General features: G+C 37.9%; 1 protein-coding gene across 1 annotated transcript in view; it reads right to left on the reverse strand.

Annotated features, from left to right (window-relative positions):
• Nucleotides 1-1,043: 1,043 nt before the first annotated feature.
• Nucleotides 1,044-26,484, reverse strand: part of CNST (consortin, connexin sorting protein) — a gene marked incomplete at its 3' end in the record, with an annotated part of 28,069 nt that continues 2,628 nt past the window's right edge. The window contains exons 2-10 of the mRNA XM_079550725.1: nucleotides 23,070-23,275; nucleotides 20,776-20,806; nucleotides 18,097-18,183; nucleotides 17,541-17,655; nucleotides 15,854-15,875; nucleotides 15,581-15,677; nucleotides 10,591-11,471; nucleotides 2,948-3,083; nucleotides 1,044-1,249 (exon numbers count right to left, since the gene is read on the reverse strand). Coding sequence (XP_079406851.1) covers nucleotides 1,044-1,249; nucleotides 2,948-3,083; nucleotides 10,591-11,471; nucleotides 15,581-15,677; nucleotides 15,854-15,875; nucleotides 17,541-17,655; nucleotides 18,097-18,183; nucleotides 20,776-20,806; nucleotides 23,070-23,275 — 1,781 coding nt within the window. The remainder of the gene's footprint in view (nucleotides 1,250-2,947; nucleotides 3,084-10,590; nucleotides 11,472-15,580; nucleotides 15,678-15,853; nucleotides 15,876-17,540; nucleotides 17,656-18,096; nucleotides 18,184-20,775; nucleotides 20,807-23,069; nucleotides 23,276-26,484) is intronic.

The raw sequence follows: 26,484 nt of genomic DNA on the forward strand, positions 1-26,484 counted from the left end.
TCAGTTCCACTGTACGTTAGGAACTCACTGGGTGAGAGGCCGCAATCACACAGTCCGGCGATCCTGTGCGCTCCTCCGGGGTGTAGGGAATCAGACATGAGCCCTAATTGCAGTATGTATTCACAGACAAAGGCAAGGATCATTATTCCCCGCTTACGGAGGAGAAACCGAGGCACAAAGTGATTACTGTGAGTCAGTGACACAGCTGGGCAGAAATCCCAGCCAGCCTGACACCTACAACCAGGTGCTTTAGAATTGGCCAAAGCCACTCTTCTATTAATGTGAATAAGTTACTGAACATCTTGCTCCTTTCTCTGCATATAGTGAGACCAATGATTTCTTTTTTATCCTCCTCTTTCTAAAACAGCCCGCACAACACTGGGAGTAAAGTTCCAGGAAACAATGTGAAATCTGCCAGCAGATTTATCCCACACATGATGTTCCCCATATGCTGTAAGGTGCAGGTCGGCCTGTTATCACTGAATGGGGGCTCCGTGAATGCTGCTGCATTCTTCTCACTCCACGCAAATTATTACATGGCTCACTGGGAGAATTAAAATGGAGAAAAATAGTAAGACTTAGAAGAAAAATAATGTTTTCATAAAACACAGACTTATTGCGTGATAGTTGGAAGCAACACCTTTGCACAAACAGCTTTAAATCAGAGCTGTTCTTTAACTAAGCTGTCAGAGATTGCTTACACAGTGTGTGGTAATGGGAGAGCGTATAGAAGACAGTTAATTTTCTTCTTTCCTCTTCAGTTGCTCAAGCTGTTGAAAAGCTGCTCGTCTAATCTTAAAAGGATGTAGAGAATGACTTGTTATTCTCCCATGCCACACTGCTACGGCTTAAGATGTGAACAGTTCGCCACCTGATTGCTAAAAGGGAATTTTTCTCAATTTCTAAATAACAGTGTAAGTACATCATCAGATGCACATCACCTGCAGGTGGCAAGTGTTACAAAGAACTGAAATCACAGGTTTTTTTAATAGCCTCTCCAGCAACCAGTGGTGAGCTCAATGTGCTGTCTCAGTCTATTTCAGCTACGAGAAGGCAATCCAGTGCTTAAGCTCTTCCACACGCTGCAGTATCTGGGTATAATAGAAATCCATGTTGGCTGCAAAGTCTTTACACACAGGGGATTCCATGTCACCAAAGGTGCAGTACAATGCAGTTCCTCCAATGCTAAGGAAAACGGTTGCTATGCACAGCAGGATCAGCAAAATACAGGAGCCACCAGCTACTTCATCTGTGAGCAGAAGAAAAGAAAAGGTGAATAAGAGACCAGACAAAGCAACGTGAATGTGAACGTGCCATAGTTTTACCAGTATTCTGTATCATGACATCATGCAACAGACTATTTGGGTACAGAGGCACACTGCACTGCGGAGCTGTGTTTCCTGGTTTCTCTAGCAGCCTCACATGAATTCTGACTCTCCAACAGGAAGATACGCTGGGATGCTCTGCATTTCCCAAATCCATGTGATTTTTGACTCTGGGTGATGGGGGAAGAGCTCTCTGATCTTTTCTGGGAGGCAAGCCGTGAAGAGCCTGCCGATAAAGACTCAGACTGACGTCACTCCTCCAGCTTTATTTTTGGTTCGTTTTCATTAATTACTCTTAATTATTCTGTATTAATTCACATTCCTTTTAATAAATCCTATTGGTTTTTTTTTTCTTCTTCCTTCCCCCCATTCTTTCTCCCAAGGGGATGGAGGGTGTTGTGTGATTAACTCTTCAAAATGTGACTATCAGAAAACCTGAGATTTGTTTCAGAAACCTAAATAATTATGTAGTGCCTTTTCTGCAAACCCACGTCCCTATCCTTGCTTGTATCACTTGTGGAATCAGTCCATACTGAGGTATAACAGATTTGAACGAGAGAATGTTGCACAACCAAAGCCTTCCTTCCTGGAAATACCTGAAAGGAAATGAAAGCTTTGAAAATAAAACAGATGTGAACGTTCTTCCTTCACTCGTACTGCCACTGACTGGCCAGATGAACTGATTGTATTTACTCTCACGTTTTGACTGTAAGAGTGGAGACAAAACCTTCACAGAAGCCCACTGTGAAGGGTTAGTTTACATCACTGTTATCTGTGGTAACTCTTTGCAAGACTCTTTATTGCGATGAGGATGCTGCAGCTGTGTTGCTGCACCCTCACTACTTTTTCTTCACAGGCTGTTTCCGTGATCAACACCTGCCTTTTCTGTCAGGCTCTAAGAAAATTTCTGAGCTTCTTTCATCCGTCAGGAGCGGAACTGGGGGGAAAAATAGAAGCTTTTTTTTTATAATTTGATTTAAAATGATAATAATGAAAACCAGCTTCCCTTCTGAATCAGTAAATCCATGCAGAAACAAAAATAATATTAAAAAAGGTAACTACTGAAATTGTATGTACAATATAATTTTTTTCTAAATATTTTCAAGAAAAAAAATGTGACTAGGCAGCAAATGGATTTTCCTTTTGGTGTGTGAGACATGTCATGAAGTGTTCAAATTCTGCTCAGTTTCTCTAGCAGACTGTACTGAAGTATTATGAAACTATTCCAGCACTGCAACACAGCCTTGGGCTTCAGTTAAAATGATCTTAGGGCAAAACAGTAAAGCATGGAAGGCTTTTGCAATCTAGAGCTGTCTCTCTCTCTCTCTCTCTCTCAAAAAAAAAAAAACAAAAAAAAAAAAAAACAACCAAAAAAAGAAAAAAAACAACAAAAGAAGAAGAAATGAAAGAAAAATACCAAATCTCTGAGCCTGAAGTGACTCAAGAGCATTAGAGTGCCTCAGCTTCTAGAGACCACTGAAACCAGACAACCTTTTCTCATTTCAACTTTAAAAAAAGCAAGGTGCAGTGTACAGTGAACATTCGCTGAGCTCTTGAGAACCAAAGTTCAACACCACTTGCACGCTGAGAGCACATGCTGTGAGTTAGCAGTATTAGAACACCTTGATCAAAAGTGTCTTCCATTTCTTGGAACCGGACTCTTCTCTTTGTTTGCCTTTGCTGGACTTGGGCAATTGTTTTTCCATCCCTGTCATCTCTCTTCTTTAGTATAGACACCAATCCTTCTGCTGGGGCAATCTATTGGGAAAGATTACAAAAAACCATTTGACAGTGATTAGCACAACAGATGTGAGAAATTAAAGCATAAGATCTTACCAAAGACTTTGAGGAGCAAATGAGAGAAATAGAAAACAAATGGTTTCTACTCTGCTTTTCTTAAACATCGCAGTACTTGTGAAACTCTCTTCTTGAACAAAGAATTTCACAGCATGAAGGAAAGCTGCAGTACCATTCTGCTGTATAGAAGGTGACTAAGATGACAATGTTTGCTTTTGGTCACTATCAAAGTTAAACATGCAATGAATTCTTAGTATGATCTAAACTATACATTAGCTCCTTCATGTCATTAAATGATGGGGGTTGGGGCAGTGGGCTCCAGTCAAAACCACTCTCAATAGAGGACAGTAACAGGTCAAAGACACCACAGCTGCCTTTCCAAAGACATAATCCTGCAGAGCCTATCAAATACTTATTGTGAGATTAATTTTTCAGCATTGTGATTGGTTCCCCAAGGGAGAAAACAGGCCATAGCAGAGGACAAGCAAATAAAAACACCAGGGGAAAAAGAAATCTTTGTGCTTTCGGATAAATGTCAGCTCCATATTGTTATAAACTCTCTGGATAAAGCACCAGTTCGAAAATGCTTCCCTGCAGTGATACATTCAATAAGTCATTAACTGTCCTTTCCTACTTCATTTGATTTAGCTGCAATAGTATATACTTTTCTTCCCACAAAGCCGTGTTAAGACGTTAGATCAAGAAGATCATAATTTCCTTATGATTATAGGAAGAAAAATATTAGAAATATTAGAATAAAAATGCATAATGGAGAATTGAGAATGCTGTCATGAACTGGCACTGTGAAGATCCTCGCCCAAATGAATTAGTACTGATGACCCTGTGTGTTTGACCCTCTAAACGAAGCATAAGTTACCATTTTCCCCAACAAAACTTTCATCGGTTAAAAATACAAACCAAACCACCTTTCTTTGTAAAACTGTTTGTGTCCAGAAAATAATTTTTCCTAATTACATACCAGAATTTTTTTTCCTAATTACATATCAGAAAATGTTTTTCCTTGTTACAGCAAATATACCAACTAGATCCCTACAAACAAAAGTAGCAGCCAATTTTCTGAAGTCAAAGAAAACAGAAACAGAAAAAGGAACACTTTGAGTTGAAACAGTAAAGCAAGGGACAACATTAATGCAAAGGTACGTGCTATAGGTACAGAACTATACTTATTACATTCAACTATCCCATTTTTCTTCCATTTCTGCCAAACATGGATGCAATGATACAAAAGAAAAGGTCTTCAACAAGCAGAACTTAGGTGAGCAGTATACAGGAACATCTGAATTTGTAGGCACTAAAAGTGGATGCAACTGTATTTGCAGGATACATTACTTGGGTACAAAAACTAAAGCTAAAATTGCCATGGCAGCAGTATATGTTGGCTGTGAAGCAGATGCCAGTAGGGAGTCACTTGATGAAACCCTGCAACTGGGTTTGCAGGATCATGTGCCAAACATGCTAACATACTGACAGACCGTGCTTTAGCAAATTGAAAGGGTTCAAGAACTTGCAGATATTTCACAGGTGAAACAATCTACACGCTAACGTTAGCGTAAGGTTAAACTGAGTGTAAGACTCACTGCTTGTGTGCTTCACAATTCTGTTTTAAAGCACCTCCTGTTTTTCTTTCATTACCATGCCCCTTTAATGAGAATGCACATTGTTTAAAGTTATTACAAGTACAGCACCTTAAGGAAGAAAGAAAATCTATTGATGAAACAGAGGCTGATGAAACAGACACAAATATTACCTAAGCATTATCTAAGACATAAGTACTACCTAAGAAACACATACAGAAGCAAATGCTGTTCCTTAGTCCTGCAGTTGCCATGCTCTTCTTATCTTGAAATCTTTCTTTTCTGAAAAGAAGTCTTATCCATCTCTCCATAAATTTGAGTGGTCCCTTTTAAAACCTATTTTGTATATCAGTGATAACCTTTGCTACATTCAAAAATAATCTGTATACATTTGTGCTACAAATCTAAAAAAGCATACCACATCTGCAACTGAGTTTGCAACTCACCTATGTAGCAGATGTGAGCCAAAAACTCGTCATGAAGAGACAACTTTTTAGACAATACTGTAGTTGCAGACAACTGACTGCCTAACCATCCCATAATCTAACCAATTTGTAAGACCATGCAATTATAAGAGTTGTGGAGAACAAGAAAAACGAGTGACTTCATAACTTACATTCTAAACTTGCTTATGTAATGCATCTATGCATGCTATGATCAGAGAGACTGTGTGCTGAGCACAAACGGAGAGCACAATGCAATAGGCATTGCCCCAACTGTGCCATTTGGCACTTAACTGATAAATGTGGCAATTAAATTTGACGTATCTGCTCCAGTGGTATTTTACACCCCTAAGATGTTGATCTCAACAACTCACAGAGCTGGTCACAGTGTGTATATGCCTACAAATTCTTCCCAAGATGCAACTGAGAAGATAAAATTGATCTCTGACGCACTTCCCTTTCAATACTCACTTTCCCTTTTGATCGTCTATGTAAAAGCTTGAGTGGTTTAATGAAACAACGCAAGGAAGTACTTATAAAGTAGTGAAAGTGTGAAAAGAAATTGTTTAAATCAGTATGTGGAAGACTGCTATGTGGTACCAAGGAAGCAGCAGTAACAGCCTGCATGCTTCTCATCACAGGAAGCGTGCTGGGTTGAAGCTTCTACTGGTGATGTTGAATTAGCTTTGCAGAGCTGCCATGAAAATTTATCAGGTCAGCCGGAAAATAAATACTTATGCTTCCATGTTGTGACAAGGAAGGGGGATTGTGGAGGAGTGTATTAATTTGACTCATTTATTTAGGAGGGCGAGATGACATTATGTCCTTTAAAAGAGTGGATTATTTTAAGCTTCTATGTATGGCATTGCTTTTATAAAGAGGATCAATGGCTCCTCCCAAGCCACCCACGCAGCAAGCTAGCTGCTGCCAGATTTGCCTGCTCACATTTGGTTCTGATAGCACTTGGGAATCCCACCTGGGTGCAGTGGGGTATTTTCCCTCCTGTCCTAAGAGTGCAGCAGTCTGTTCCGCACACTTCATTTTGTCTGTTGGCTCCTGCTAGTTCTTCTATGACTGCGTCACAGGCTCTGTGCCCTCCATGCTGGAAAGCAGAGGGCTACGTCTGATGGGATTACCTGGAAATGTGTCCCAGCGATTACAGTTATGTAAAAGGCTTGCTACAGTGAAGTTCACTTACTTTTGCTGCTAGCACCCGTGAATGGTTCAGGATTTACTTCTAAGTGTAAAAGACTTCATTGATACAGCACAATTTCTCTACTCTAAACATATTCTTTCTCTTAAAAAGAGTGAGCAAGGGCTTTTGATTTTGCAACACAATCATTATGGCAGTGTTACGCTCCTGACCCAGCAAGAGCCATAGATCACATTTTAAGGCTCTCTTTGATCAGAATGTCTTTGCACCATATGCAGTTCATACCTACATTATTTCATCTGCCTTTCATCTGACATGGCATCTAGATTTTGCCTTTTGTTCTGCAAAGCAACTACAAAGCTCTGCCTCCTATTCAGGGACAGCTTATTCTTAAAATGCAAATACAAATACAAGCATATGGAGTTCTGCACAAAGCCCTATTTACAGCTTTCTTTCTACCACATTCTCAACTGCAGCTGAAAACTGTCTAACAAAAATACCACGTTTTATTTTTCTTATTTTCAGTCATAAAAATATCGTTCCTGCACTTAGGACTGTCACATAAGAATAACGCCCATCTCACTACAAATAAAATCTCGTTCAATTAAAACAACTGTAAGTAAAATATTTTTTCTTGCACCTTTCGTTTAGAAAGACTTCAAAGCAGCATACAAATGGATTACATTAGAACCATCTCCCACTAATTAAACAGCCATCAAAAGCAGCAGAACAGAGATATAGCAGCCATGCAAGACTAGAAGGATTCCACGCCGGTGTTTGAGGTAGGAGGAATTTAAAAAGCCAGAAATCATTATTTAAATTTGAATTTAATGAGGGAAGTGTGGTTAATACAGCTAACCACAAGTCAAGCCTGTGCTTGGCTTGAACCACAAAAGGAAAAATGCAGGCCTGCACCAGGCCATGCTGTGGGCTGCTCTGTGCGGCATACAAGAGCTACAGGTATCAGACAGTACTGAAACATGGATTTTTTCCTTAATTCCACGTTCAGTAATTAACAACAGATGCTACTGGGCTTTCTATGTAACTGAGAGTAGTTACTTAGCCCTGCCTCGTTAAAACTATTTGAGTGGAGCTTTCACAACAGCCATCCAAAATCTGCTTGCAAATGACACCAAGCAAACTTAACACTGCAGGACCTGAGCCATACAGCCAGACAAGGGTCTCGACAAAGCACTGTCTCCACACTTCGTGCAGGTAGGTGAAGGCTTCATTTCTGCACCCAAATCAGCTGCCAGTCAGTACGTATTCAATAGATTTTGAAATCTTTGTATACAGAAAGTGCAATCCAAAGCTACTACTTTACACTGTGGTAAGGACTCTCAATACTTTCACTTTCTGAAACAAATTTCAAATGATAATTGGCCATTAAGAAAAAAACCAAATTTTTATTCATTTCGCTAATGATCTTGCAGATAGAAAGCTTTATTTCATATGGCAAAACACACCTTACGTCACTGAGGTTACAATTTGTGTGATTGCTAGTGTGCCATTTCATCACATACTTCTGAAATCTGTCACTGCCAACTGTTGATATGCTCTGAAGCTCTTTACTAGGTGTATGAAGGCACTTTCTATATGGCTTCAGTGAATTTCCATCATTTGCACACAGGTTTGCATGGATAGTATTAGTGAAGAAATACCCAGTACAACTGACTGTAAAATACGTAAAACACTAATTCAGATTTCAAGTTATTTAAAGCTAGAAAAAAAAAAAAGCAGATTTTCAGTCTTTAATTAATTATTGCAAATAGTAGCCTAAAAGCAAGGAATATAAAGAATCTGAATTACAGAACTCTGTGAGACAACTGTGCTCAATATGGGGTAAAAAAATCCCTTCCTACACAAGTACTTATCCTTCCCCATTTACAATAAATGAATATTACACCCCCATTGAATAATGTTGGTCCCACCATATGATTTTTGTACCTAGTGTATTTCAAAACGGTCTTTATCTTTGCCCTCCATTCTAACTTATTTGTGACAATTTTGTAACTATTTGCTCCAGGAAAAGTTTGATTATAATCACATTGATTGACTTTTTTTTTCTTTTTTTTTTTTAAATTGTTATACTGACACATTTCATGTAAGGATATGATGTTGTTGTGCGTGCTTGTGTCTACACAATGCATTTGTGGTACATCTTTCATAATTATTGTATGACAACATTGTAAACTTATTTGATGGCCACAGCCAGAACAATTCACCTTCAAAGGCAGACCAGTAGAACAAGAAAGGAAAAAATGTTATTGTTGGATGCAAAGATCAGTCTGCTTGTCAAAACATGATTAGCATCTTATTTTAGCACTAAAACAAAGTCAGCGTAAGTGAATGGTGGTCATTTCTGAGAGGTGGCATGCTCTGTCAGTTCCTGGTGCCTTCTGAGGAAGTTGCAGGTGAACACCAAGTCTGAAATGCAGCCCCTAGGGTAATGACTGGCAATAAGATAATTGGGAAAACAGCATATAAATGTATAATGAAACAATACAGGCTACACACCGTGCTGCACCTAGTAATTTCAGGCACTGTAAAACAAGCCCAGGCATTGCGTATTACAAGTTTCAATTGGTGTCAAAATGAACGCATCTTTGCTTCTCCCCGATTCAATCCCCCAGCCCTAGACAGTTCAGGTCTCTTCCTAAGAAAGACTGGAAAAGACTCCCACCAGTGACAGCCAACATCATGAGCTACATAGCAACAATAAAAAAATGCTATGGAAAGACTCAAGGTACTTTTTACCTCTCTAGACACTCAGTTTTGCCATCAGAGTACTGGCAGTACTAGCAGTAGGACTGCAAACTAAATCCAGAAATGACACTGGATTCCCTGTAAAGCACTGTCGTCATTGGCCACGGGCCCAATCAATACAAGCATCCCTATTCTAACAGTATCAATATGTTCCTTCCTATGCAATCCTTTAAATGCAAGTAGCTCAAGCACAGCAACTTAAAAATAGCAGCTATATGGTTAATTTATGATTTTTCTACATGAAACAATTCTCTCCTTGGAAATCAGTGAACATAAGGCAGTGGATCCAGTGCAAAGTTTGATTACCCATATTAACGTATAATTGGGATCCTACATGTATGTGCTGTGAAGTGTTCATGTATAGCTACCATTGAATCCAAAAAAGCTGAACTAAAACCAGCTTTGTATATAGGACCTTCAGTCCTGGTATCTGACATGTTTCCTGACATCCCACAGAAAGACGAGGTGTCTTAAGGGTGATCAGAATGCCTGATATTGCAAGGCAGAAAAGAAGCTGCTTAGGTGGGGGAAAAAAAAGAACAACATGAAATGCTTTGTTTCCAGATCTGGAGATCTTGCCAAAGATGTAATAACATCAGTGTGCATCTCCAGTATTTAGTTCCCTGCTTGGCTGCAGTCTGTGGGTGATTATGGGTCTTGATCTACGTGTACTAACTTTTGATCTGTAGAAAAGTGCTGTTACTTTTTATTGTCAAGGGATGTTGCACTGTTAAATTCATTAAAAATAGAGATGAACCAACAAGGCACCTTCTTCTGTCTTTCCCCTCCAGCAACTGAAATCACATAATCTCAAAATAATCCCAGTTGTACATTTAAAGGGAAAGCTTTTACAGCCCAATATTTGCAAATGCAACAAAACCAGAAGATAAAGCGAGGAAGGCATCACACGCTCTCTGACCAAGTCATACAGCAATAAAATTCAGTATATTTATTTTCAGAAGAGCACTTCAGCTTGCGAAGCACTTATCCTTGTTGCGGCCTATGGTGGGTTCAGATTTAGAAGTTCTTCCATAAGTTTGGTTGAATAACAAAACTGCCTGAGCCTGGAAACTTAGAAGCCCATACATGTATTTATGGAGTTTATTACATATGTGGTTCTTCTCACCTTTAGTCGGAGTGGAAAAGTAAGTTTTATTCTTTGAATAGAATAAATCCATGCTATAAACATAGGTATTATGTAGACCTCTTAAATAAAATCATAATTTAACAGGAACTGTCAACCTCTCTCCTAACAGCTTATGTTACAAATAAAAATAGAGTTCACGCTAATAAGTAAAAATCAATGGTTTTAGATGCACAGAGCAGCTCTTGCCAGAAGGATGCAAACAGATAAAAGGGAACTTTTCCTCTGGATTAACTCAGAACAAGTAAATACATACAGACTTCAGATTAAAGAAATTAGAGATATTGAACACATTTTGAAATGGGCAATACCTAAAATATTTTAATTGAGATGACATGGGGGGTTTTATAGGATTCACAATATTTACCTCAGCAATCTCTATCCTTCTTGCAAGTTCATCAAGAGAAGAAAAGCTGTCATCTAGTGATAAAGCTTCCAGTGAGTTGTAAGATGCTCGTTCAGGTGAAATATCTGGGACAGTGTCAAATTCTTCTTGATTTGCTAAGTTTGCAAATGATTCTTCAGTGTCTATTATGTTGCCATTTAAAAATCTGAGATAGACATCTTCTCGTTCTTCACTTTTTACCTTTTCCTCCTGTCCTGCTGCTCTCTGCATTTCCTTGCATACTCGTGAATGGGCAGTACTTTCATGCTCAGATACTTTACTGCTTTCAGAGCATACGTTTGAAGCAGTTCTGTCCTGGGAAAATTGTTCATCATCGTCATTATCAGGCCGTTTCTGTAGCTGGTTTAAATCGCTGTTTCCAAACTGGCCACTAGTGATTTCTGAAGAGCTAGCAACAAGTTTTGATCTGAGAAGATTTTTATCAGCTTGTACGTTTTTATCAGTAGAAACCAAATCAGCAGGCATATAATCAGCATCTGTTAAAACCAAGGCGTCTACCATTGGCCTGGGAGAGAATTTCACTCCGGGTTTGCCAGCTGTCTCTTCTATTTTTTCCGCATCCTTAGAGATCTGCTTTTCTCTCAGCAGCAAACTGTTATCTTTGCCAGCATCCCCTGATGATAAACAGCCCGGAGAAGGCCTGCCCACTGTCCCTGTGGACTGGGTGTGCGGCTCCAGTGCTGATTCTGCACTGCGGTGCTGCTCCTCCATGTGGTCCTTTCCTGCAGCCACCAGAAGGCTCACTGCCTCCTTCTGCTCCTCAGTTTGCTTTTCACCGCTAGGACGGGTGCTCGGCTGTTGATCTTCTTTCTTTGGTCGGTTGCCAGGACAAGTTTCAGTACCTAAGTGCAACAGGAAAACAGTTGCAGTGTTTTTAGATGATTCAAAGCATCAGCAGAAAGAGTATACAGTGATTTGATAATGCTGTCATCTAATCCTTGAGATGCGCTCCCAATAAAGGACAGGACTCTGTGCTCCAGGCAAATAAAAATGTTGTGGTCTGAAGAGCTGACTCCCGATTTGACAAAGTGTTTATGTGCATTCTTACAGGCTGAGCACACACTTCAGTGTCCACCTGAAAAGAGAGAGAGTCACTCCCATGCTTTCAGAAAAATATGCACTCGAATGTCTTTCTGAACAGCTAGGCTCCTTCTAAAGCATATTTTTAGTGAGCACGCATTATGGAGGCCTGAAGCACAAATAAGTGCATTTAATAACTACTGAAAGCTGTATTTTGATGCCAATGTATCTACCACTCAGGAAGATCTCATTAGTTCTTTAAGAAAGCTGAAATCATGCTAATTTAATATATTTTAAATTACATCATTTTAAGTGGGTAATGGTTTTGATTAATTGTAAATTAAAAATCCAGTTATAATATTTTATGTAACACTGTGTAACAAGTCGCTTTTTGGATGTTAGTTTACATATTAAAAATGGGATTCAGCTTAAACTTATGTGCTCATCTTTACAATACAAATAGAAGCTGATTTCTCTCGTGAAATTTCAGAGAGAACTGAAAGGAATTCTACATGGCTTGTGATTCACCTACCACTGATATGATCTGCTAATGAAGGAATAGATGGCTGGTCTGAGTTGTGCATGAAATTACTAGACATTGGCCATTATAAGAATCTCAAAGTCAAGTCTTGCCCTTAAGGATTATGAAGAGAAGAGAGTGGTCAGAGCTAACTCTAACAGAAATGATCTTTTTTTCCATACTTTACTAAAAACTACTGTTGCAGTAATAGTAGTAGCTCCAAACAAAAAATTCCTACTTCTAGAAAATGCTTCTTTGCATTTTTTTGGGTCACATCCAAAAGCAGAAAGGTCTCATGGATAGATTAACAAAGAGATCAAACACTGCCCTCATTAACAGAATGTGTTCTGACAATGACTGAAGATCTCTACGATAACCTCATCCTCCCCCACCTGTTAAAACATCACTTTAAATCTGAGCGCTTTCCTCCACTTTTTACATGAAACAAGGTCACATTCTTTTGTCTTTTAAGAAATGTTCACATTAATTCATTTTATTGAACGCTCTTATTAAATTCCATGCTATCCCCATTTTCAAAGACAATGGAAGTGCAAGGCAGCATAAAAAAGACAGGATGGGGAATTAAAAAGAAAGAATATCCAGCCATCTCAACATGCAGACAAAAATCAGAACGAGATTTAACACTTGGAAGGGTATTGAGAACCTGGCTTATGAATGAAGAAATGGCTATGAGACAGGGACTTTTTGAAAAATAGGCACAGATGAGTAGGTAGCCCAAGGGATTTGTAATGGGATCCTGAGCCTCTCACGTGTGGGTCATGAGGTCAAACACAACCTGGATTATTAGGACAAGATTTTGTTATCATCTGTCAATTTTTCCTAGTGAATACATCTACGTTACAATAGGCATCTTTGTTGGCAGTGCCAATTGTAACATCAAAGATTAAATGGAATCAGAAATTAAATAGAACTCATTACAGTGAAAGATGGCCCTTGAGCTCTACAGGCGTGTATTCCTAAGAAAGTAATAAACGATCCCAGCATTGCTATCTGCCTACAGAGGTACGCACCTCAGGACAACTAATAAGAAGTTTATCCCCACCTTGGAAATTGGGCTACATGTGTACGCACCGCAAACTGATGCTAAGTGTGCCGTTAAACTCGTTTATCATTTCTTTAGAGAATGCTTCATGACACATGAACTCGATTCTCTTCAGTGAACACCAAGGTCATTAAAGTTTTCAGTTAGAAACTAAATTGATGAATATAGAATGAATCAATTCTCATCCTTTAATATATACACACAGCTTTAATGGGCCAGTCTCTCTGCTGATAGAATCAAAGATAAAATCTTCCAGAGAGAAGAGAGTAATAGAATATGAATTCACATGAAGGACTGCCTTCAAGCCACTTGAGTGTACCCTTTTCCTGTCTTGCTGTAAGTCATATTTTTACTAGCAGTACAGTAGCTCACCCTTCATTTTGGCAGATACATTTCTATGTAGAAAGTCGGAAAAGAAAAACAAAACAAAACAAGATTCATTCTGAGGTAGAAAAAAAGCCCACAAAAGCAGAGGGTAAGCATTTTAAGTTTGCAATTTAAAGGCCCATGCTTGGCCAATGCTGGGCCAATGCTGAAGAGGCTAGTTTAAATATTATCAACTGTAGAGTTGTAGTAGCATAGGATTCTGCTGGAGTTCAGACAAAATGATGAATTATGAAATGCAAATGTTGCTTCTAGTCCTTATCACTGGAGCTCTGTACAATTCAGCCACAGCTTGGCTATTTTTTTATGCAGCACTCAGTGAAACATACAAATCCAGAGTTATGGATCATCTCTGTTCATTTTCTGCACTAAGTTCATACTGGTGTCCTCCTTACACAAATCCTAACTGTGACAAAAGCCCCATGCTGCTGACATATGGACACTGCGAGGGGCAGCATTACCACTGTTTTCATTAAAAGATGCACTGCCTTAACAAATCAGTAGATCAGCCAGGGTAAGGAGTTACCAAGAACATACTACCCTTGTGCGAGGTGTCTCTTGTAAGTCCTATTTAATCTTGAGTTACACTTGAAATATTTCTAACTTTGTATTGAAAAAGTATTTAGCACTGCTAGAACAGCTTGCTATTGATCTACATAATTTTATTCATTTGCAAACATTCCAAAGGAACCCAAAGGTTTTGATGATGTTTTGAAAACACAAAGAAAGTCCATTTATACCATCATTTATACCACCAATTACACGTTAATTTTAACATGCCTAGATGCTGTGATTTAACAATGACACAAAATGGTACTCAACTCACGAGTCTCAAAAGTTCAGAATTTTTGCTCTCCAGAAAGCTGTTGTTCCTACTTGGAACAAAAACAATGACCAAATTGAAGTCTAACGTTTTTCCACGTTCTTTCAATCATCCCAAACTAAAAAAGCATTCAGTCCTTTTGATCTGCTTTCTGAGTTGTACAGAATGTTTGTTCTGTATTTTGTTTTTGGTTTGGTTACTTGAACAAAGACAGAGAAGGGGCAATACAGTGGTCATGGCAGAAGAGGATGAAGATGAGAAGAATCCACCTACTTAGAGAATTGCCATTAACTCCAAATTCTCCAGAACTTTCTGGATTCAGGATGAAATACACTTGTGCAATAGTTTATGTTGAAGGGGGCCTCTGGATGGTATCTAGGTCAACTCTCATCTTGTGAGAAGTTACAGCTGTTTTTGAGGAAATGTCCTCAGTTTAGGCCATTTTTGGCAACTTGAATACAGCATAAAAAAAAAACATCTTAAGCTGAGATAGAAGATGAAGTGTAGCATAGTAGTCAAACAATGCTCTTTTCCTCTCTGTCTCCACTGTAACAGTGTACTAATTTCCAATGATTTCAACACATTACTCAAATAAAGCAGCTGCTGCCCCAAGGCAAGAGGAGGAAAATGAAGCTGACATAAAAGCATGTACTGAAAAAATCAGCTGAAATATAGCTTGCTCTTCTGGACTCCTAAAAGCTCCTTAATTTTCTGTTCTCTTTACAGAAAGATGTGGCTTGTAATCAGTATATCATACCGAAACAAAACTATTTTCTAATACTTTTAAACATATCAAATGGCCACAATTTAGAATATTTGTCATCATTTATGTATCTTATCTCTAGTTTGAGACAAATTTTAGCTTAGGGAGGCTGCTATAAATGCATATTCATCTACAAAAACCTTTTCTGACAGAGGCTAGAATTACTTTACTACACTTCTGAATATCAATATCAGTGACTAACTAAAATTGCATAGTATGTGCATTGTGCAATTGTTGTGTAAAAATATGCAAAAAATGGATCAATTTGTGGTCCTCCAAAAGTAGCTTCAAATGAAATGGCTTTATATAGTATTTATACGAATACATCATCGCAAGATATTATTTCAAACAAATGCATGTACATTCATACACACATACCTGGTTTGGAAGCAGCAGCTTCTCTTTCCTTTAAATTCTCTGATCCAATTAACTTGAGCAAACAACCACTTTCTGACGTATTTTCTGCAACTCCTGGCTGTAAAATATGACGTATTTCCTGTAAGTTTGGGGCTTACACAGGAATACTATGACTTTTTGAAACATTCGTGCTTCAAACTATTCCTATGCTAAACTGGAAAAACTAAAATAATGTCAAAAATACATTTATTAGCAACCTTCAGCAAAGCAGAAGATACAGAAATGGCTGCTTACCTTATTTTTGGGTGCCTGTGGCCTGTGGCAATAAAGAAAAAAAGGCATAAATTACACTACTCAGCAACAGCATTCTTCATAACAGATGTCATTGAAATCAGTGGCGTGCAGTGACAGGACAAGGGGTAACAGGCAAAAACTGCAACACAGGAAGTTCCATACAGATATGAGGAAGAACTTCTTTACTGGCAGGGTGCACTGGAACAGGCTGCTCAGAGAGTCTCCTCTGCAGATATTCAAGACTAATCACGATGCCTTCCTGTGCAACCTGCTTTAGCCATGATCTTCAGAGCTCCCTCCCAACCCTTTCAGTTCTGTGATCTAAATTCCTGTACAACTTTATGCTAACAGAGAACGTTGCCAACTTAAAAAATGTCAGGGCGCAATATCTACTAGTATAAAAACACTGATGGCTGTAACAGACGTTGAGGAAAGAAAAAAACCCACCTCCTCACCCTTATTTCCCTTCCCCTAAACTGTTTACACTGGGACGTATTTCCTGGGTATTGTATGACATAGGAGCTCCCACTGGTTCCACTGGGATTCACAGGTGTGTCAGCATGGTTAATCGTGAGGACTTTGCAAACTGTGCAAACATTCATGCACGGCGTGTAAATTACTTTCAATTACAAAAACAAAAAGCTCATATTTTCCAAGACCCTGGCTTAAAGTATCATTTTAATTTCAAAATAAATTGATTTTAAAGCACTGAAAACAAATCTGAAACAAGAAAAGCAAATATGCTTGTGCCTGGAGAGCTTGGAAAAGTGATAATATTAAATATGGAGAACTAATCATGGCAAATGAACACAATCCTTAATTTTTTCTCAAGTTGCAGTCTTCCTCAGGACTAGGAATGACTTTACATAAATGAATTTTTGTACTTAGAAGTGAGGCTGCATGGAAAAAATTAGAAGGAGAAAGCTGAGTAATGTTTAACGAGGCAACAGTTCATTGCCCAGGGAGGTGCTGCAAGTTGCAGCACATAAATCGTAATAGTCTTGCGTCCTAATTTTTGTGTGAGCTTGCAAGGTCACGTATAATGAAACGTAGGTTGAGGAACCCTGCAGGCACTCAGAGTGACCTTGCAGAAGCAGCAGCAGCAGCAGTGGCAGTAAACTTGCCACGTTAGAGCTGCCTCTTCCTCTTGTGGAAATGCAGGCCTATGCCTTCTGCAAATTCCTTCCCAAACAAAAGTAAATAACCTCAGCCTGGGTTCTGATGGTCAGCCTGGGAGTTTTCCAATTTCTGCAACATCACTCAGGAAAAAAATGTGGAAGATAAGCCATACTCTAAGAACAACAGGAATATTTTGTCTTCTGTTCTATCCAGACTGACTAAGCCCATGCAAATATATTTGAAGAAGTTCTCTCTCCCCATTTGACTGAGAGTGCCTTTTGGCTGATCACTTTTAAGTAGCAGTTAGTATAATTGTTTCTGTCTGTCCTTTAAACTCAAGATCTAGCAGGTAGGGCATTCACCAATGCAGTAGATCTTTCCCTAGGTCTATTGGACCCAGGGATTGGGTATAATCTCTCATGTGCTTGTATTATCAAATTCACTGAAGGCAACATGATGCAGATTTTGGTCTGACCATTTTGAACAACCATTTTAAAACACGCTGTAATAGTAAGCAGACAACAGCTACACTAACATGTCAGCACTAAAGAAGTAACACTATACTTACTGTTGGTGTGAAGAACAAACTTTAGTAAGCTTTTCCAACTCTTCACTACTCAGTTCTTTAGCTGAATTCCTCAGTGTCCTATCTGGACTAGAGACTGCTGCTTTCCATTTTCTTTCTGAATTAAATCCAAATATCCACACTATTACAAAAGTAATATTTGCTTATCATAAAACATGCATATTAAATTAATTCATGGAAAAAAGTTATCAACTACTCCACTGTTATGTTCTACAATCTTGTTTCAGACTGTAAAAAGCATCATATTTTGCCATGCTTTATTTACATCACATCAGATTGAAACTTGAAGTAAAAATACACCCCCAAAAGCTATAGGGCTTATAGATAACAAATAAATTATTAGCACCTTTTTCATGAAACATGCATGAAGGGGTCCAAAGAAGGAATATTCTTCTTATAACAAACTAGAGAAATCTGGGTATAAATGCTATTTCTGCTGCTTTTTGGCTTTAAGCTTGCAAAACAAATACTCTTGTTATTTACAAAGGCAAAACGAGTGAACTCTTCCTACTATCATATTAGTTTAGCCTGTACTTACCCCACTGCTCCTGTATGGAAGAAAGATTTGCAAGCAGTTGTTCATGATACAATCGTTCAAGCTGAATGAACTTCATTGCCTTCTCATCTTAAAGGCTGGTTAAAGAAAAACGCACACACGCAGACATACTTCTATTTCTTTGTTTTTGACATCATATTTGAATGGAAAATCGTAATGTATCTGAAACATCTTTAAGTGAGACTGAACAATAATTAGCATCCAGATCTCTGTGCAAGGGAGAAAATGAATACTGCAAATAAGAACAAAGGTAAGTTCCAAAAATGAAAACTCTATTCTTTTCAGCAGTTACCTCTTCACATGTCTTGTAGCCAACGGAAGATTGTCTAGAAAAGAGATGAGCAACACATTACTTTGTTGACAACTGTAAGTTAAATCAAAGCTCTTGGAAGTGAAAAGCAAAACAGTGATACAAATGCTAGTACATATCTCTCAAGAAATACAATTATGTGTCAATAAACAAAACTGACTGAAAATACAACTCCTTTTACTCATCAACTGGAGATCAGCATCAAAAAAACATCAACAGCTCAAACTCTACAAAACACACTTCCCCTATTCAACCACTGTATTCAACGTTGTTGGACAGCTACACCACCTTCTTCATAAAGATTCTGCTTCATTTTTGTCTCCATGAAGAACTCTTTCTCCCCATCAGGGTTATTATCATATTTGTACAACCATCAAAGTATCCTTATAATTTGTAATAGTGGAGGGTATTTCTTGCTCCATCAAACTCAGGTTGTTTGTTATTTTGTTTAAGGCCACGTTTATCAGCTATTTCAAATTTAATTATACAGCGCAATGGGTATAGAAGTATTCTGAACAAATTTATTAATAATATAGAAAAAATAATTTCCATTATTCACTTTAATTAAAATATTGAAGTAATTATTATAAAAACATAAGAGATATTTGTAATTTTTGTTAGGCTCATGCACCAAATAAATGGCATGGTTTATAAACAACAACATTAACAGAAAGAATATTCCTTGCCCTCAAGAATTCTCTTACTGGGAACAGAAATAGAGATCAGAAAGACAGCCTTAGAGGATCACAGCAACAACCCTGAATTATTGTTAAATACACAGTTCTACATTGGATGAATTAAAATACACATCATGGATAATTAACACAGTGTAAAATGATCAAGTAAGTTCTTCATTAACCTTGGGAAACTGATGGCTGCAAGTACAGGGGAGATTTCCTTCATAAATATGTATTATACCGTGGTGTTGAATTCCACAAGTCAGGTGTGTTTTGCACTTTAAATATATCCTTTGATCAGATATAAATATAAGGTTCCTCCATTAAAGCAATTTCTATGAAAGAGAAACTGTATTTCATCATAGAATCATAGAATGGCCTCAAAAGGACCTCAAACACCATCTAGTTTCAACCCCCCTGCCATGGGCAGGGTGGCCAACCCCTGGACCAGGCTGCCCAGAGCCATTTCTGTCATACTGATGGATGTCTTTTAAGGTTTAATGTGTTTTTCCATGAACAGCCATAATGTTCCTGCAGAATTTTTCTATTCTGCTAATTTGTGCTGTACATTTTTGTGGGTTTTTTTCCTTTTTCTGATGGATGTTTTTGAAGACAATGGTGGGTAATTTCACATATTACCTTTAAAACATTGCTATAGCTGTTGCCCTGTTTTTATACCATTGCCAAATATAATTGGCATGATTTAAGGACATTTCTTTCGCTTTGTTATTCAATCATTATAATTGCCTACATGCTCAGTATTTTTTTTTACAAATTACATAATAAATAACGTGTATGTACAGACTGTGTTAAATTCACGACACACCTTAGTGAGTCATATACCCATGAAGGGCTTACAACTTTCCTCTTCTTTTTACAGCCTGAACATTTTTCTTCAAAAGCAAACAGAGAAATAGCTAGACCAGATTTAAGAAATACATATATATATATATTTCAAGGTTTAATATAATTATTATCTCCCAGAATTACTGAAATATCTTAATTATTACCAGTTTGACTGTTTGAACTGATTGACCAAACTTGTTCACATTATCTAGGATCATCTCCTGGACTCCCACCAGGCAGTCACACCCGGTTTCCTGTGACAGTTTTTCAGATTACTTTGGCATGACCTTGAATACTTAGCACTTGACAAAGAACACGTTGCTGTTGTATGCGGGTTACTGATCTCCCTTAGTACAACGTGTTTGGTATTTTTATTCTCATTTAATCACTAATCATTCACAGTCTAGTTAGCCACTGCGATAATCTTGTTCTTACTATGACAGTGTTCTGTTTGATACAATAAAACATAAATCTTACCTAGATTGGACATAGTTTCAGTTATTAGAACATTGAACAGAACTTTTTTTTATCCTATAAAACAGCTGTCCTTTAAAAACATTTTCTTACTTCCTCATTTCTGCACAACTATAAACAATTGTATCAGCACAGTTTTCGAAAGTGGACTTATTACGTAAATTATATTGCAGCTGTCTGATTAGGGAGGAACTGCTTACGTACTGTATATTCACTCATGGGTAAATTATGGCTCTTTGCTTCTTTTTAACTCTGACCCACAACCTGTGAGTCAACGTCAAAGTATGTATTATCTGTTTTATTGTGTCAGATTATTTTAATACCACATAACAAATTTTACAGGTAAAAGGATACATTCCTCCTCTTGAAAATAGGTCTCAGCTATCTGAAAAGGAAAAAAAAAAAAAAACCAACAGGAAAATTAGCGTTCCTTCATTTTTATGAGAGTGGCAGGGATATAATTTGAACTTTTCATTATAGATTTAAATGTCTGCTTTGCAGATTCATATTTAATTTTGAGAGAATAGAAATATTTGGACTAAATGCACATACTCTTATTCTAAGAAAGATGCTTAAAGAGAATATCAAACAAAGATATCACAAGTTTACCTGCACAAATGAATTTGCTCAAATATATGTTGGGTTTTGTCTTGTTACAACAACATTTATTTCAGCAATTTTTAAAAATGATTATATTAGAAAGTTATAAAATGACAGAAGTACATGTGTTTAATGATAGATGAGTTTTATTTCTGACCATGATGTAAGATCATTGTTGAGCTCTCCTGAGCATTACAGTGCAATGTGATGAAATGGAGAAGTAGAGACTTCCTGGCTAATGAGAAAACAACAATCTCTGGATCAAAGACACTGAAAGTAACACCTACAGCAAGATCAGAGATATACCAGCAAGCTTCCGGTTTATACCCCATTTACAACAATTCAGATTTTAAGCATTTGAAATTCATGAGATAAACATGAGAGGAATTAATTTCTTCTTTTTTTTTTGTTACTCCCAGTTCACCAGCAGAATCCAGACAATAGCAATGCAGGAACCTTCTTCCACTTTCTTTCATGAAGCTACTCTTCTCTGTTAAAAAGATCTAAAGACACTCTGCTTCTTATGTCATTTCCCAAAGCATAGCACCTTGGAATCTGAAGCTCTTTCAGTATAGAGCAGGTCATATAGTTCAGCCAGACAGCAGCTGTTTGATTAGAATTGTTGCTAAAACTGACATTTCTATAATTAAAACTGGGTTTGTAACAGGACAGCTCTACCAAAGAAGACCATCCCTCCCCTCTGACAAATAGTCTTAGAAATTTACAACATGAAAAACTTATTTGTGCTTGCCAGAAAAGTAGGTAGACTTTTCTTAGAAATCACAAGAATTGTGATGTGCTTTTTGGTAAATGCAATATAAAGCTCAGAAGTAAAAACGTGTTTTTCAAACATCCCAATACAGATTGCTTGATATGTCTTAGGAAGAAAGAGAATGTGCTTGGTTGACATGTTTGAATCTGGAAACCCAGACTGCGTTTTCAGTCCTGTCACAGTTTCTGTGCGACTTTGAAAAGGTTGTTTGCCTTAGGGTTTGGCTTCCTCACGTATGAAGCTGTGAACAGATTTCATCTCTATTGCGGTCAATGACACTCCTTCACGTTTGTCAAGAGTTTTGAAATTCTTGCCCTAACGGTATTGTTTTCCAAAGTAGATCTTTGTACTGACTCATAGATAAACACCAAATTTGACATGGCTGTAAGTACAAATGGTTAACCTTAATGCTAAGTTTCAAATAAACTAAGGAACAGTAAGAAATAACTTCACTTAAATACAAATCTTAAAAAAACAACAACAAAGCAAACGAAAACCAAAAAACCCCTCCTGTGTTAAATGTGAAGCATCTGGAACTTGTGATATGAAGAAGAAGCCTCTCCTAACATCATCTCTCATCTCAGTCAAAAAAGAATAAGAATGCAGGTGCACTAACATAGTGAAAATATTTAAAATATTACAGTGGCCCAATTTTCCACAATAAGGACAACGTAACTAAGTCAAGTCAGACACTATCATGTCTCTATGAGTCACTTCATCCAAACAAAAAGTATTCCAGCCCACTGTTAGTCCAACACAACAGAACTATGCGTTAATAGTGCACTGAGTCCTAGCCACATACTTTTCAAAGTGTGCTTTTCAAATTACACAGTATTTCTCTCGGTAGTGCAGATGTGGTGACTGTGCGAGAAAAAGTATATACTAAGGAATCTTGAATCTTAGCATTCACACATGAAGTTCAAGCTAGGAAGAAGTCTGCAATAGCAAAAGTAATTCCTGGTGCAAAATGTGATTTAGACATCAGCCATCTGCATTTCTGTGTCCTAAATATTCCACTAGTGTCCTACATATCATGCAAAGCCTGTCTTTAAGAGTTTCCTTCAACAGCAGAATGTACTTCTGAGACAGCTTGTAAGTTAATATATATATATTAGAGTGGACATATTTGCCTTCATCCTCTGTTAAGCAGAAAAACTTGAAAATACACTGTCCAGATATGAATACTGACATATGTTGAATCAGTGCATCTTTTTCCCACTGAGAAAAAGTCGCAATCACAAAGTTGTGTGCAGCAATCCAGAATCATAGGAAGTACCTGATGGAGACACAGGGGCAGTGTCTTTGAATCCAACTGCTCAACCTCTTCACGGAGCAAAGAGAAAAGGGACTGCAACGTTTGTTTTTGTTCTTTTTGGTGAGAATTTTCATTTGCTTCAACAGCACCTTCAGAATGCACAGACTCTGTATGTGTAACAAGAGTATTTTCCTCCTTGATTGCTGTGGTTCCCACTGAAGGAACTCCTTTAAAAAGAACAAGTACTCAGGTTAGGATTCAAAAAATACGCTGAGCTGCATTTTTAGGAAATTTCAATACAAAAGCTGTGAATAAAATCTTATTATCTTAAATAATAGCCCTGCAAGTAAATAAAACATCGGTCTTGTCAAAACTAGTTGCAATCGGTTTCAATGTCTCAATGTCAGCTCACCTACCTGGAAAGACACAGTGACACACATCAGCTATTTTTGTACACTACTAACTAGGACTCAACTTTAATTTGGAATGAAAAAAAAAAATCACCTAGCCTAAACTGTTTTAGAGTGATTAAAAAGAGACCAGAATCCAAACTGAAGTGTTGTGGCTCACGTTATTTTCAGCAGCTGAAGTCAATACTTAGGAGCTCAGATTCAAGACACCAAATTTCCGTTTTAAAACAGGTGAAAAGTTTTTCTCTGAATGGACTGAAAGAAGAAAAGGAGGAACAGTGAGTTCCTGAAAGGCAGGGAATGCTTTGTGTTGAGTAAGTACTCTGGTGGTGGCCACCTACTTCCAGGAAAGAGCTTTGTTGACTTGCTGAGACAAATGCCTGGAGAATGCACTGGATGGCTATGTCATGTAGGCTCTTGGCTGGTGTCTTCATGCCTGCTAAGGAGCTTGTAAAGGGAGAAGTCCAGGGAAGGAAGGGCTCCTGCTGAGAAGGTGAATTCAACCTGTTCTTTGGATGACAACACAGCATCTCCTCACAGTGATGACAGGAACTTAAAGGATAGAAAGAAGCAGATGATGTGGGAATTCTGCTGTGGGACACAGACACTGGCAAGGATTGTGCTGCTGTGTGAAAACAAAAACATCCCTTGATAGCAAGATTGTTTGGGAGTCCAGGAGACAAGCCAGTAATGATGATCCCCTTTGGCACCAACAACATAAGGAATTTAATGAACAGAATTTCTGTCTAGGCAGGAAACCAGCACTTCCCAATCCATTGCTGCCTGTCTACCACTTTTACAGAAGTAAAAAAAAGGCAGGTACACTGGTGAATGACTGGCAATGAATGTGAAGTATAATGTAAAGCGTGACAGCACAAAAATATTGCAGGAAAAAAATTCTGGGCATAAATTCTGTATTTTATTTTAGAAATGCAAAGTTACCAATGCATTGGAAGAGAGGTTCTTGAAGGACTGGAAGCAAGAGTAGGGCTTGATGGTCACTTTTCCGAATGGAGAAAAGTCAGTGGTGGCATACTCATGGACCGTTTTTACTAAGTATCTTCATCTCCTTCTCCAAATCAAAGATGGCCAATGAAATCTCAAACTGTGCAAATGAAAAAGGTCTTTTGGGCAGTCAAATATTGCATGAATGGTGATGAACTTCAGAAGGACCTCAAGAACTTGAGCTGACAAAAAGATGGCTGATCAGCTGCAGTGTAGGTAAAACTAAACTATTGCCTGTTGTATGGCCTGAACCTCTGATCCATCACCTGACGTGAGCAATGAATCAGCCACAGGAGCACAGCTGAAGGCAATTCACCTGTGCTGCCAGAAGGGGTGGAGCCTGGCTGCACCTCTCCTAGATTCCTTTAAGAGCTGGCTACGAGGAGGGAAGGATCTTTTCTGGAGATCCTTCATCTGGAGTTTTGCAGTGAGCCCGGGATGTGGGTAAGCATACTATCTATTCTCTTTTTGTTATTATAATCTGCTTACCCAGACTCTGTTGTTTATTTCATGATTATAACTTCTGTATATTCATTGATTATATAGATGTATAATTCCAATTTCAAAACCAGATAATAAAATGAAGGAAAGATCTAAGAGTCATTGGTAGCTCTGTAGAATCACTAGAATATGAGCATCATCTCCCAGAAAACTCCATATGAAGAGAAAGGATCTCTCGCAGACACATTTATACTATCATAAATCTCTGTGAAAGTGCTTTGATTGGTAAGTTTGTTCCTTTAAGTGAACCAGTTTTACCACAAAGCTTGGCTTTATTTTTGCATAGCAGGCTACTTTGCCATTACAGAACATACTGTATTAGTGAAGAGTAGATGCCTACCCAGTCCTAAAACAATTGATTTCTCAATTCATGAACAAATTATTTTTCTCTAATAATGAAATGTATTTGATATCTTTAGGGAGGACATAATTTTACAAATTTATGAAGTTTAGATATTTGTTTAAATATCAGCATTATTTCAAATGGTGAAATTGCTGTAAGTGAATAATGTCCATATGATGAACAAAGTATGGCATGGCCTAAAGTGAAAGTTAGAGTTAGCCATTAAAGATTATGGTCAGCCAAGACTGACGCTGCTTTTTCCGTATAGAAGTGCATCTTGTTCTTAGAAAGCAGTACACTCAGTACATTCGAGTCTCTGAAAGGAGCCAATTCCATTTTGGAAGAAATTGTGAAATACATCTTCAATTTGAAGAATAAAAAAAGCAAACAATGCTATTTCTCAGAAAACACATCCTGAGTGTTGCTGCAGAAAAACTGTAACCTACTGATTAATGAAAAGCCCAACACTGTACATAACAACTGATAGCAGTAAAGTGTAATAAAGGAGTAAATAAAGAAAAAATGAAAAGAACAACACAAGCTCCACCAACTTTCCCCCCAAACCCAGTGACAGCACCATGACTATTTTTAGTGCCAGCAAATATGTATGTGAAATTAAAGAATTCTTGAAATTGAATTAATTAGACAAAATACAAAAAGCAACCTGCACAGATAGACAAACTCAAATACACTGAGACTTGTGCAATCAACCTATATTAACATGGTAAGCATGTTCTTCCCAAACCACATCCATTTCTGAGAACTCATCAGCTAAAAGCAGGACACGCGGGGCCACATCAAGTTAACCCCTTCCCAACAATAAACCTCACTTTCTGTAATCATTTAGATTCTGTTGTTCCTGCAGCTCAAGCACTCAGCATATTCCAAATTCCTTTGTGTTCACTGCAACTGAAACCCTACAGTGATGATCCAGGTTTAAGATTTAGAGGTTAAGAGGTTAAGGCACTGAATGTCAATGGAAGGCTCCATCATTCTATTTTTGGTTATTTATAAACTCTTTATTGTAAATTATCCAGGTCAGGAGTCCTAACAATCTCTGGTGGCTATTTTTGCAGGGCTTATTGCCAGACAAAATATGGGTGTAATTTAACATTGCTTTTTCATTATTAATGTATGCCTCTGCTTTTCCAATATTTACTCATGCTTGCTATGACCA

Source organism: Tetrao urogallus, assembly GCF_951394365.1.
Source record: "Tetrao urogallus genome assembly, chromosome: 2".
Classification (NCBI taxonomy): Eukaryota; Metazoa; Chordata; class Aves; order Galliformes; family Phasianidae; genus Tetrao; species Tetrao urogallus.